Genomic DNA, 13,571 nt, shown 5'->3' on the forward strand with positions numbered 1-13,571 from the left:
CTACTGAGGCAGTAACTAAAAACCTTGTTCCTGAGATTTAAGATTGCAGGTCTGATCTTATTTGGTTCCAGATTCGTTTGACTTAACATAATTCTTACTTTTTATTCATATCCCATCTTCCCAGGATATTCGATTAGTCCTGGGACTATTATTCTGTGGGATCTTTTCTTTTTCTCATATCTTAGAACATCTTTATCTTTACATTATTTCTACCTCTGGTAATGGAATTTCTGACAATAAAGTATGCCCTAGGAATTTACATCCTCTTCATTACCAACAGAATGAGTATTTTGAAGAAGAGTAAAATTCAAGTACAGCTTGAATATATAGGTGAAGATTTCACAGAAAAGAAAAACAAAGACATTAAAGAAGATCACAGAAAACTGTTTAAGAAAGGTTTTCCTATTTTTTAATTGGTAAATACTAAAACTATTATTATTAATTAAAGCTAATCAAGTACTGATACATGCTTTACACTTGATCTTAGTCAAGAGGCCAATAAGCACTATACACTTTTTTTTAACATATCAATGGACATTAAAAGTATTCAGATTCAATCATTAAGGTCTCAGTGGTCTACCTAGTTTTCTGAAGAGTTAAGAGCAAATCAAATCTGCCAACTGAATTTCTGGAAGAGGTTATGAGAATGGCACAACATGGCTTTGGTGAGGAATGGGAACTGAACGAAGGGCCTTGGCATATTACCCAGTGGCTCTACCACTGAGCTAGATCCCCAGCCCAGCAGTTTAAAATGTTTAATTTTAAATCCAGCTCAATCTCATAGCTGGATTTACAGGTCTTTAAAAACATAAGATATCACTGTACTCAAAAATCTTTTCGTTCAGGATAAAGTAACTAAACTTTAACCTCGGTGTATAGCTAGGATTTTGAGATCCAGCTCGATTTGTCTACAAGCTAAGCTTTTAGAAAGAGGAATAAATATTTCTAGAAATTAAATTTACAAAATCTCTCCGTAACAGATATTAGGAAAATGCTGTCGTAAGACAAGAGGTTCGGTGACGGGGTTGGGGTGGTGGTGCAGGAGACAGCTAGGGTGAATGGGAGCAATAGCTCAGTGGCACCGCTGCGTTCATATATCAAACTGTCCTTTTTGGCGCTTGCAAATAAATCTAATCCAGCCATAAGTCAAGAATAAATATGTTACTATTGCTTTTTATAGAGAGAGAAATCTGTAGTCCTAAAAGTAGATGGAAAATTCTTTAGAATAAAAACCATGAAGATGAAAGCAAAGAGAACACGAAGAAGTATTTTTACTCTTCTCGACAGTTTTCTGGAGCTACATGTATCTATTCTTGGCTGACAGGCTCTAAGAGGCATCTACAGTGTTTAACTTCGCAGCCTTAAAACCAGTTCTAAGAAGGTGGTCTTCCTACTTGCAGGGCACAAAGCGCCTGTGTACAGAGTCAGGTCCTATCTAGGATTCCCCTCGTGCCGCTAGACTTAAAAGTACGAAGCCGTAGACCTGGTCGTTCGCCCTCAGCTCAGGAACCTCGGTGAGCACAGCAGACAGACCACCTCCATTCACACCAGAGCACAGCCTGTTCCCGAGCGCGGACCCAGCCAGCAGCCGCCAGGGAGAGCGAAGGGGTGCCGAGGCGACCGGGCCAACACTGAAAGGAGAAGAGAGTGAGAGTAACCTGAGAGAGTGGCGGGGACCGATTCTCCTACAGACTCAGAGGCTGAACTCCCGCGCCCTGGGGCGCCTCTCGCGCCGACGGTTTGGACTAGGCACCGAGGGTTCGAGCGCGGCGCGAACAGCGGCTAAACCTTCCGAGCCACCGGCGGCCCCAAAGTCTGGGATTCCTCGGCGCAGATTCCACACGGGGTCTGCGAGACTTTCTTGGGAGACTTGCTTCTCACTAAGGGATGATCAATTATATAACTTACACTAGATGTCACATTTCAGACTAGCATAACTCGGAGGCCAGAATCTTTTAGGAAAACATGCGAAAAAATAAAGACCTTATGGCGAATCTGAAAGAGAAAAAGTGAATCCTTATTCTATGAGGAGCCGCTCCGCGACGTCACTTCCGGCAACAATAGGAAACGTCAAAAACTTACCGTCCGACACTCCGGCTTCTGCAGGCTGAGGTGCTGTGAACTCGCGGGGGTCTGGGACTGCTCCGGGTGCCCTCGCAGCCGCCGCGTTCTCCAGCGTGAACACGCGCGCACTGGACAGGCCTCTCCATGGCTTGGGCATCAGTACCCGGCTGAGCCATTTTCTTTTCGGCTGACAGCCCCTGCCCGGAGGCTGAGTCGTCGCGGCGGCGGGGGAGATCGCAGGTCGCTCAGGTACTGGCGTCGGCTCAGATACTTCCAAAGCCTTGCCTCTTCCGCCTGTACGCTCCCGCTTTTCTTCTTGGAAAAGAAGACTAGGTGTGCTTGCCACTTAGCAGCGCCGGCCCAGGGAGCAACAGTTTAGGACCAATGACACTGTAGTACGTTTTGAGTGACAGCGGCAGCGACTTATCGAAATGGTATATCGGCGTCGAGAGGCGGGCGTGGGTCGCCTCTTTCTCTTTCTAGGCCACTGGTATAGAGGTCGATTTGGGACTCGGGGTAGAGACGCGGTGTCGTCCCCCAAGAAAGATGACAAACAGCGAAGGTTACTTTCTTCAGGTTCCTGTGTTGTTTCGTGTTAGTTATAGTGTTATTAGGTGCCCAAGCACGCTTTCAATTTTTACAACATTCCATTAATACGAATCCAAATACAGACAGTTTAGAATCACTGCTGATGATTAGTTTCTACAGCTGTTAAACTAACTATAAAATTGGCTAAGTTCTTTTCTTTTTCTTTATCTTTCTTTTGTTGTTGTTGTTGTTGTTGTTCTTGTTCTTGTTACTGTTGCTTTTCTGTGACTAGGCTCCACTTCCCACCTGGTACGTACTTAATACGCATTGTTCAGACAAAGGCCATATCAATGTGCAATTCTTGTTTCATATATTTTAGGTTTATTTTGCATTCTGTATTTACTAGTTAATAATTGTGGCTACTTCGTTTACAAATGAGACATTTATTTTTAAGGACCACTGTGTTCTCTTCAAAGCACTACCTTCATCATTGCAATTGAATACAATTTGTTGTTCATTTCAGTGTTTGCTCTCCCTTTTGTGCTTTCAGACAGGGTCTTCTGCTCTCCCAGATCATCCAAACTGAAGGAAGGCACCTGTAATTTATAATCCAACCTTAGAAATGATACCCTATTACTGTTGCCATTTTGTATTTGTTAGGAGTCTTAAATCCAGCCCACTTTAGATGGTCAGAGGATAGCATAGGCCTTGAGGCCCAAGAATAAAAAAAATCACTAGAATCCATTTTAAAGGCACCTGGCACAGTTACCGTGGCTGACAGCTTTTAAGCTGAGCCAAAATATATCCAAAAGACAATAAGTCCGACATAGAATAAATGTCTAATTGTGAAGTTATATGTAAACCTGTACTAGCAATAGCTCCTCCTGAAAAACAATTTTTAAATGTATTTTGTATTAATTATCCTAAAGAATGTTATTTAGTATTACCTGAAGAATAGAGTATCTGAAAGGAATGTTTGTGATTTTACGGTATATATATCACTATTAGAGATTGTGTATTTCTTATCTATTGCCATTTTACATAGCTGAAATTGGATCAAATGGATGTATAAAAGAATGTTTTTGAAAAAGCAAGCAAGAAAAGGCTAGGGGTGAATTTAAATAAAATGCAGGTCAGTGGAAAATTTTTGTTAAACCCATTTGATCAAATAGAGTTCGGAGAAGTGTGTTTTGGAAATGTATTTTTAATTTTGAAGACAAGCATTAGATGGCATTTATGAATGGTAAAGGGTAGCAGAATGGGCTACGCCTCATGTTGCTACTTATATCAGCCAGGGAGTGCTTTTCGAGACCTCTACTCAAATGAAGCCAGAATATTTTACTATACTGCAAAACAACAGCAACAACAACAAAAACCTGAGGATGAGACTATATGAAGCAAAGTTTACTAAGATAAGGAATATTGATTTAGTAGAAGCATTGAAAGAAGAGGGACTTAAGAAAAAGGGTACACACACATACTTTGTGTACATACATACTTTGTGTACATACAAAGTATGTGTGTGTACCCTTGAAAGTATCTTTCAAGATAGAGTTGTATTCAAGTGTCTTAACAATAGAAATACATAAAATTTTGATGGCTTTTAAAGTTATATTATTTGAAGGGTTTTAAAAAGTAAATAAGGGCTGGAGAGATGGCTCAGCAGTTAAGAGCACTAGCTGATCTTCCAGAGGTCCTGAGTTCAATTCCCAGCAACCACATGGTGGCTCACAACCATCTATAATGAGATCTGGTTCCCTCTTCTGGTATACAGGTGTATATGCAGTCTAAACACTATACATAATAAATAAATCTTTTTTTAAGTAAATAATACTGTTTGGGTGTACTTATCTTTTTCTCAGGAATGTTCTTTTAATGAATAAGATGTATTGGTTTATGGTGTATTGTATAGGTTTGAATGTGATCAGATGAAAACATAGGATTAAAAAAGAGTCACAGTAACCCTTCCTATCCATGGTTTACAACAAAGTCAAGTCTTGATTGTAAACATGATTCCTGCATTTGTCAGACTCTCTTTGTTCTTAGCAAGTACAAATTGGCAACCCTCTTCCCTTCATATGACCCCATAATTGTCCCACATCAGCAGGCACCATCTTCTATCCACATACTTCACTGCATTTCACCAGTACAGATTTGGCACATTAACGATAAAAGCTTATTGGGAGCAAAAGGTTGTGGCTTTAGGGTTTATTATGGCAGTGTTTTGGCTATGACCCAATAGAAAGTTGCCTATGCTTCTTCCCGGATTTGATAGATACTATAAATCCTTTGTAAAATATTATCCACGTTTATTGAAGTAAAACAAAGGTTTACATTCAAGTTGGGCAACAAGTTTAAGGAGCTTAGTTCTAGAATTAGCCATTTACATATTCTTCAAGAATAAGGGGCATAGGATTGTTTAAACTATTGAATGAAGGAACCAGATTTAACAAATAAACCAAAGTTAGCCTTTATCTGCCCATACAGCTTAGCTATTTATAGATGTGATGAGGGTGGGAAAACAGGAGGTGGGAAGTGTGAATGCTAAATATACACCACCATCTCCACCATCTTTCCTTTTTTTTATCCATGTTTTCATGTTGTACATTTTTAGGTAATTTTCCTCTTTATTTTTGTGGAATCTGGATTTGATTTTTTAGTTTTCAGTTGTGGTGAAACAACGTACAAAATAAAATTCATCATCTTATCCAGTTGAAAAAATACAAATCAATGGAATTCAATATATTTATAGGGGCATGTGCCCATTTTCACTATCTATCTGCATAATTCCTTATGTTTTATAAAGGTAAAACTCTATGGCTGTCAACCACCCCATGTGTTTCACCAGTTCCTGGCAATCCCATTCTGTTTTCTATGATTTTGGCTACTCTAAGTCCTTGTAAGTACATGTAAGCAGTATCATGTAAATTGTTTTTATGTAGTATTGAAATATTAACAATGTTAAGTTTTCTAATTCCTTAGTATAAAACTATGTCTAGTTATTTGCCTTCCTTCTATCAGCAGTGCTTGTACCTTTTGTTGTAGAGTTGTAGAAGTCTTTCGCCTGACTAGTCAAATTAATATTGTATTCTTGGTGTTCTTGTAAGTGAAATTATTTTCTTAATTTCCTTTTCAGATTGTTCATTAGTATATAGAAGTAAAACTGATTTTTTTTTTTCTGTTGACCTAGCATCCTGCATCTTTGCTGAATTCATTTGTTAACTCTAAGGTGTTTTGTTTTGTTTTTGACACAAAAGCAGAGGTCTTACTTCAAAGAGAATAAAAGAAGGCTTATAAAACAAAGCCAAACATGACTCCATAGTCTGAGAACATAGCTTCTGGTTATTCCAAATACCATGTTCCAGCATGTACAAAAAACTGTAACAGTTTTTTGACATTTTTATAACTATAGAACAAAAGAATGTCTAGATCAAGGCACTTTTCCAATACAGGGTAAAGCATGAGGAAGTTGAGTTATAATGATCAGGGAAATTCCTGCCACAGGTTTCAGATGTTGTCTGGTACTTGGTTAGCTTTTTATTTGGTGAAAGCTGTTGCTCAATTAAGTTAATATATCCCAAAAGGTTTCATGTGACAGTCACAAGGATAGTAAGTCAGACAGAAGTGGGCAATGGATGGCTATTAAGGGGTTAAAAATAGTCCAAGATAATTTGATTAAAGATATGCTACATCCCAACTCTCCATAATCACAATGTACTAATCAGTCAATATTGTAAAATAATCTTTAACATGGGTGTGGCTTCTTTTGTGAATTTCAGTTAACTGTTTTACCTTAGGTTTTTCAGAATCTTTAGTGTTCTGCATGTAAGGTTATATCTGCAAAGATAGTTTTACTTTTGTTTCCTAGTTGATGTCTTACATTTCTGTATTAATTGCAAAGATCTCTGGAAACAAATGTATAGCTGAAAGAGATTTGGGTTGTCAGCTCAGAACTCTTACTTTACATGTGAGGAAACAGAGTTCAAAATTTAAGAGATTTGCCCAGTTCTCACAAGTTGCTAAGGAAGGAGCCTACATCTCATTTGACTCTGCTCCTTAGTTCAGGTTACCACCCTCAGTATTTTGCTTTAAAACTTTAGGTGATGTTCATTGAGGAGGTATGCTGGAATGTGCCATCATGGGGACTGATACAGTCATACTGAGTAATTTGTAATGCTTTAAAAAGAGAACCTTTTTAAATACAATTGGTATCTGTGAGCAATGTGATACATTAATTGTATGTACAAGTTAAAACATAACTTGTTTTATAATAAGCATGTTTAGGTCAAAGCAAACTGAAGAAATTAAATAAGCCAAAACTTCTCAGATTTGTGGGTACTTTTGCATGGCATGTCTTCATTTTCTTACATTTGTTTAAATGCTATTTTCCTAGCACTTATAGGAAGAAATTAAAGAGGTGGGGGTGAGGTGAGCCTTAGAAAACAAGGCAATATTGTAAATCTTTTTGAATTAAAACAACCCAGGATTGGTATGCCTTTTAGTAAGAAAAACTGCTCTTGCAGGGCCAGATCGCTACATTTAATGAGTGCGGCTTTTATGTGTTGAATGTGCCTTGTGACCTCTCAGTGCTTAACTGTTTCCCCTTTCTCTTTAGAAAGCCCTCCTTGTGGATTACCTTTTTTCATTTCTCTGAAACTGTGGGCTCTAAATTTTAGGAGTGTGATTGGTTATCAGGTGTTTTTTGTTTTTGTTTTGTTTTGTTTTAAATTCACCAGTCTACTCTAAACAACTTTGGTGGTCTCCTTGTCTATTCTTTTGGATGTCCAGATGTAAATTATAGGCTGCCATTCTGATTCCAAGTGCCTCACTGAAAGCATTTTCTCACAGACTCTCCCACATTCTTACTCCATTAATACCACTTCATGGCACCTGAAGATTTTAAAACCTAAAATAGTGAAACATTAAGTTGTTAGACTCTATTTGAGAAAAGCTTTTAAAAAAAAATAGGTGAATTTCCTTTCTTTAAAATTTAATCAAATTTGTATTTTAAACATAACTATCTGTGAATATGTTGGTACTTTATCTGAGCTAGGATGTTTATTTACAGATTCCACTTTCACTACTTAGATGTAAAACACAGTGAAAAAAAAAAAACCACTAGAATCCCATTTAAAGCCATTTAAGTGAAACTACTCATGTTTTGTCAGTCAACACATAGGTATGACTTCACACAGCTCAGAAGGAACTTTATGGAATCATATTGTCTGAAGAAAAATAAAATAATTAGAATGGAGTTTAAGAGACTCTTGTAGTCCTGTTGGCCACTATATACGTATTAACTGAAAATGAACCGTTCTTCATTGCTAGTTGTGCTGTATAGTGTTATGTCAACTTGATACAAGCTAGAGTATCCTGAAAGGAGGGAGCCTCAACTGAGAAAATGCCTCCCTATGATCTAGCTGTAGGGCATTTTCTTAATTAGTGACTGTTGTCGGAGGGTCCTGCCCATTGTAGGTGGTGCTATCACTGAGCTGGTGGTCATAGGTTCTAGGAGGAAACAAGCTGAGTAAGCAGCACTCTTGATGATACATCACTCCTATCTTCCTGGTTCCTGCCCTGCTTGAGTTCCTGTCCTGACATCCCTCAGTGATGGACAGTAAAAGCCAAATAAACCTTTTTCTTCCCAAGTTGCTTTTGGTCTTGGTGTTTCATCACAGTGATAGTAACCCTAACTAGGGCATTAGGGTTTCAGCCACGGCTTAGGCTGCCTGAGTGCTCAGCTCAGTGACACTGAATGAAAGCATTCGTGCAGTTACCTTTCCTTCTTCCAGTCATGCTTTGTTGTTCAGTTATATAAGAATGTTCTTTGTTTTTCTTTCTTTTTTTTTCTTTTGTTTGGGTTTTCTGAGACAGGATTTCTTTGTGTGGCCCTGGCTGTCCTGAACATCACTGTAGACCAGGCTGACCTGGAACTCAGAGACCCACCTGCCTCTGCCTCCCAAGTGCTGGGATTAAAAGCCTGTACCACCATTTCCCATTTAATATAGTAATGTTGTGATAAAAACTGATTAATGTTTAACAGGCAGGCTTTATATTAGATAGAGAAGATCTCCTAATAAAATAATTTGTATTTTGTTTTTCATAAATAGTCTATTATTTTGAAAAGAATAGAAATATATATTTGTTAGTTCACAAGTCAATGCACTAGCCCACTCCTAGGTTCCTTAGCAACCTGTAACATCATCACTTGCAGCCATCCAGTGTGTGCATCAGGTGTGTGTGCTTCAGCTGTGCACCAGATATAAAGGACAGCCCATCACTACCCATTCTCTCTGCTTCAGCTCCTCTCCCCTTCCCTCCTCTCTGTACTCTCAGGGCCCTTCATCACCCCCCTTTTTCTCTTCTCCTATGCTTTCCCACTGTCTGTCTCTCTTTCCCCAGCCCCATACAATCTGGTCTTCAATCCAGACCTATGTGTGGTATTTTTAATATATTATTACAATATTTCTGACTCTCCATACACATATAGATATGCTATCACTCTTTTACTCTCCATAATACATATATAACATATATTAACGTATAGTATATTGTGGTAAATTTAGAAGGTATAGTGTAATAAATGTTTATTATTAGGCTATAGTTATTACAGAAGTATCATCTAACCTGCTACCAATAAAGACATAGACACTTGTTGTATTTTATAAAATAGCCTTTACTTAGAGCATTGCAGATATTAATCCTCTAAACTAACTTTACCTTCCATCCCCAGTCTTGAGCTAGCGTACATCCATGGTCCCAAAATACTTATTAATGTTTTTCATCGATGCTCATCCAGCCATGGGCTCCTTTCCCATGCTAACCCATAGCATCAGTCCATTTCCTTCTCCTCTGATCCTTTCTCAGATACAGGCCAGCGATGAGACTGGGAGAGCAGTCAGGGTCCCTGGTCTTCTAGTAAAAGCCTTGGACTCATATGCACCCAAGTCTGAGCCCTACATCTTCTCTTCTCCACCTGTGTGGTCACAGACATAAAATTTCTACTGACCTTTGAAGATGATTGTGAGGACTTCTTAGTGGTCTCCTGATGACCCCATCCTGTGAACCCCAAACTCCACCTCCATTTCTTCTACCAAATTCCAACCTTCAGCATTTCTTATTTACCAGTCAACTTTAAATTAAGTGGCCCAAGGTTTACACAAGGCAGGTTTACGTGAGAATGTACTCATCTGAGCAGGGACAAGATCTTGGGGGCCAGTAATTAAGATTAAAATACATAACACCAGGCCAACCCCCAACAGTACATATAATATATTGGATATATAATAATATATATTGTAGAGTGAGACATTGATAGTCAGCCAAACACCATCTTTTAAATAAATGCAATCCATCTACTGAAAGTAAATTGTATACAAAACTATTATTATACATGAAAAAATTAATAATATTAATAATGTTCTGTAATGTTTTCTAGGTCTGAAAATCCCTTTACAAAGGAGATGTTTTTAAATGAAAACTGTGCTTTTTATTTTTTGTAGTTGCTTTCTAAGATTTACTCTTATATATGTATATGGGCATCTTGCCTGTGTGTATGTCTATGCACTGTGTGCATGGAGTGTTCACAGAGGCCAAAAGAGGGTATCAGTTCTCCTGAAATGGAGTTTTTTAGTCATTTTTAGCATGCAGTTACCACAGAACTGTCATATTCACATACATATATGTATTATTTTATGTGTTGGAGTTTTTATTTCCTTTAATAAGCTTTATGATGAAAATGAATTCAAATGAATAAAATATTACATAATCCATGCACTTCAAACTATTTTAATAGACTCATATCTAAGTGAAGATATCATAATATAGAAATGCAATTCAGGAGTGGTACTGTACAGCTATAATCCCAGTATTTGTGGGGACTGTGGCAGGAGGCTCCAAAGTCTGAGGCCAACGTAGGCTAAACAGCAAGACCCTGTCTTGAAAAAAGACTGAAAATACTGATGTATGATGACACATATCTGCATTCCACGAGGCTGAGACCCAAGAATAATGACAAGTATGAAGTCAACTAGGATGGTGTAGTGAGATTGATATATTTTTTTTTTCTGTTAAATGACAAATGTATCTTCAGAGTACTTCCAAAAGACCCATTTGACCAGCATAGTCTTCCCATCAATTTTTGGAATTCTTTCTGGAAACCATACCAGTAGTAATAGAAGACTGCCTGTAACTCCAGTGCCAGAAGATCTATTCCCCCTTCTGCCCTTTGAGAGCACACAAACATGTGGCGCACGTGTACACAGAGAGAGGGACACAGTGAGACAGAGACAGGGAGAGGAGAGAGAGAGAGAGAGAGAGATCTTTGTTGCACTGACTTATTACAAAATAATTTCCCTCATTTCCCACTTTGTTTTTAGGTATGGTGTACTAGCCTAGGCAGTTAGCTTCTCCTTATGTCTTCCAGTTATGTTTTCCTAGCAAAAGTTAATGAGATTCCTCTGAACCTCATAGACTCTAAAGTAATACAATTTAGGAGTAGGATCATGATTACTTAGGTAATTGCATCCAAAATAATCTTATAGATATACTTTGGGATGGAAGAACAAAGTAAAAATTATCTTTTAAAAAAGATTTAAAGGATAACAACTTTCTACTTTGGATTAGTCACCAAATCTTATATGCTGTTAGTCCCATGGGATAAGAATTATTAACTATTATTTTACTAGTGAGAAAAATGAGAATCAAGGATTATAAACTAATCAGTCTTTGTTGAAGGTTAATCAATATTTTTTTTGCATTAAATCTTGTATGCATTCCACAGGACAGTCTAAAAAAGCTGCAGCTGGCAGCGGCAGATTAAGTACTGTACAGGCCAGCGATGAGACTGGGAGAGCAGTCAGGGTCCCTGGTCTTCTAGTAAAAACCTTGGACTCATATGCACCCAAGTCTGAGCCCTACATCTTCTCTTCTCCACCTGTGTGGTCACAGACATAAAATTTCTACTGACCTTTGAAGATGATTGTGAGAATTAAGGTGTAATGATACATAAACGTTTTGAGTGGTTGTCACAGAGTAGTCAATAAACTGGCTTTTCCCTTTTGGTAACCAGTAGGTTAGTTTTGTGTGCCTAGCAGGGGTGGTTTTGTCTTTCGTGTTTCGTCTAAGGTTCAGATCATAACAAGAAAATTATTTCACTATTTTACTGTATTCATATGAAAATAAGTATTATTTTTCTAAAATTTTTGAAACAGTAATAATCAATTTGGATTAGTGAAACAATATTTTATTTGAAAGGGGGTTCATCAAAGTAATTATTTGTATTAAATACTGTTTTTTATTTAGTTTTTTTTTTTTTTAGTTGGTTTTTTTGCTCAGGAAAAACTCTGTTTTGAAAGCAGTATCAGTTAAGTTTAAACTAGTCTCTTTCTAAATATTTGTGTATGGGAGTCCAGGATATTTAACAGCTGCTCTGACGGGTGACATGTAGGTGAGGGAGATAGAACACCTTCTTATTATATCATTTCCCGGATACCTTGGACAAATGCACAGGGCTATTTGGAGAAGAAAGAAATTTATCCTGGAGTTCTAGGTGCCTAATTTATAAGGTTTTGAATTAGACTTCAGGGCCTATGTTACATTTTATTACAGTCCACAGCCTAAGTGTAGACTGGGAGGAATTAAATGGAAAGCCTGCATCACAGCTGTTATGCATCTGGGGGTTTGGTTAAAAGGGACTAACGTAGCTGAGCCTGAATTATGATAAAAAGCAGGGTCTGGAGGCAGTTTAACTGAAGTCCTGTGCTCTGATTAGAGCTGGATTTAATATTGGCCCATAATTTTACATAATTATAAATTGTAAGTGTCTTCAGGACATCAGCAACTTAATTCCCACCACATGAAAAAAAAAGTGATTATGTCACCTGTGGATCTCAATAGTCTTTAGCAAGCAAGCTGGGATAGAGGCAATGAGCAGACCAGGTATTTAAACTTCACTTCCAAGTGCTGCACCTCAAGCATCCCAGCTCTTCCTTATAATATCCTACAGCTCTCCCTGAATTTTAATGAAAAATTTTAATTCCGATAAACAAATATGTTCTGCAGATTTGTTATATACTACTGGGAAAGATGGTTTACATTGTTGTGTCACCTTATCACCTTTCTCTCAGGCTTGCAGATGGGTCAAGGACTTTGGAGAGTGGCCAGAAACCAGCATCTCCAACAGGAAGCCTACAGTGAGCCAGGCTACCTCAGCAGAGAGCAGAGCAGAAGAGTGGCTTCAGGCAACATTTCTCACACCAGCCACCGTAAACAAGCCCAAGGAGGCATCGATATATACCATCTTCTGAAGGCAAGGAAGTCGAAAGAACAGGAAGGGTTCATTAACTTGGAAATGCTGCCTCCCGAGCTGAGCTTCACCATCTTATCCTATCTGAATGCAACTGACCTCTGCTTAGCTTCCTGTGTTTGGCAAGACCTTGCTAATGATGAGCTTCTCTGGCAAGGGTAAGTTAATCCACTGATATTTAACTCAGATACTGTCTTGCTTAATTTTCTTTTCATAACATGCATATATTATGAAATAATTATTAATTAAATTTTTATTTTTTTATATATTAATTACAGTTTATTCATTTTGTATCCCAGCTGTAGCCCCCCTCTCTCATTCCCTCCCCATCCACTTCCCTCCCTTCCTCCGTCATCTCTTCCCATGCCCCTCTCTAAGTCCACTGATAGGCTAGGTCCTCCTCCCCTTCTATCTGACCCTAGTTTATCAGGTCTGATCAGGACTGGTTGCATTGTCCTCCTCTGTGGCCTGGCAAGGATGCTCCCTTCTCAGGGGGAGGTGATCAAAGAGCCTGCCACTGAGTTCAAGTCAGAGATAGTCTCTGTTCCCAGTGAAATAATTTTTTAATATGAGCTTATACATTTTACTGTGTTTTACTAAATCATAGGAAAATAAGTAATAGTTATCTTCTCAGTCCATTTTGATATTGACATAAAGACAGTAGAGAAAACAA

General features: G+C 38.2%; 2 protein-coding genes across 11 annotated transcripts in view; one reads left to right on the forward strand and one right to left on the reverse strand.

Annotated features, from left to right (window-relative positions):
• Positions 1-1,802, reverse strand: part of Cep44 (centrosomal protein 44) — a 38,012-nt gene extending 36,210 nt beyond the window's left edge. For all 8 annotated transcript variants that reach the window (XM_021653788.2, XM_060381798.1, XM_021653786.2 and 5 more), the window contains exon 1: positions 1,659-1,802. The gene's annotated coding sequence lies outside the window, so the exon portion shown is untranslated. The remainder of the gene's footprint in view (positions 1-1,658) is intronic.
• Positions 1,803-2,174: 372 nt separating this feature from the next.
• Fbxo8 (F-box protein 8) overlaps positions 2,175-13,571 on the forward strand; it is a 33,472-nt gene continuing 22,075 nt past the window's right edge. Inside the window, exons 1-3 of one of the 3 annotated variants that reach the window (XM_060381802.1) lie at positions 2,610-2,626; positions 5,399-5,491; positions 12,720-13,056. In XM_060381802.1, the coding sequence (XP_060237785.1) occupies positions 2,611-2,626; positions 5,399-5,491; positions 12,720-13,056 (446 nt within the window). In that variant the 5' untranslated portion in view covers position 2,610. Of the gene's footprint in view, positions 2,314-2,609; positions 2,627-5,398; positions 5,492-12,719; positions 13,057-13,571 lie in introns of those variants that run through there. The other 2 variants (XM_021653790.2, XM_060381801.1) reach the window with 2 other exon arrangements.

The sequence above is a fragment of the Meriones unguiculatus genome, chromosome 4 (genome assembly GCF_030254825.1).
Source record: "Meriones unguiculatus strain TT.TT164.6M chromosome 4, Bangor_MerUng_6.1, whole genome shotgun sequence".
NCBI lineage: Eukaryota > Metazoa > Chordata > Mammalia > Rodentia > Muridae > Meriones > Meriones unguiculatus.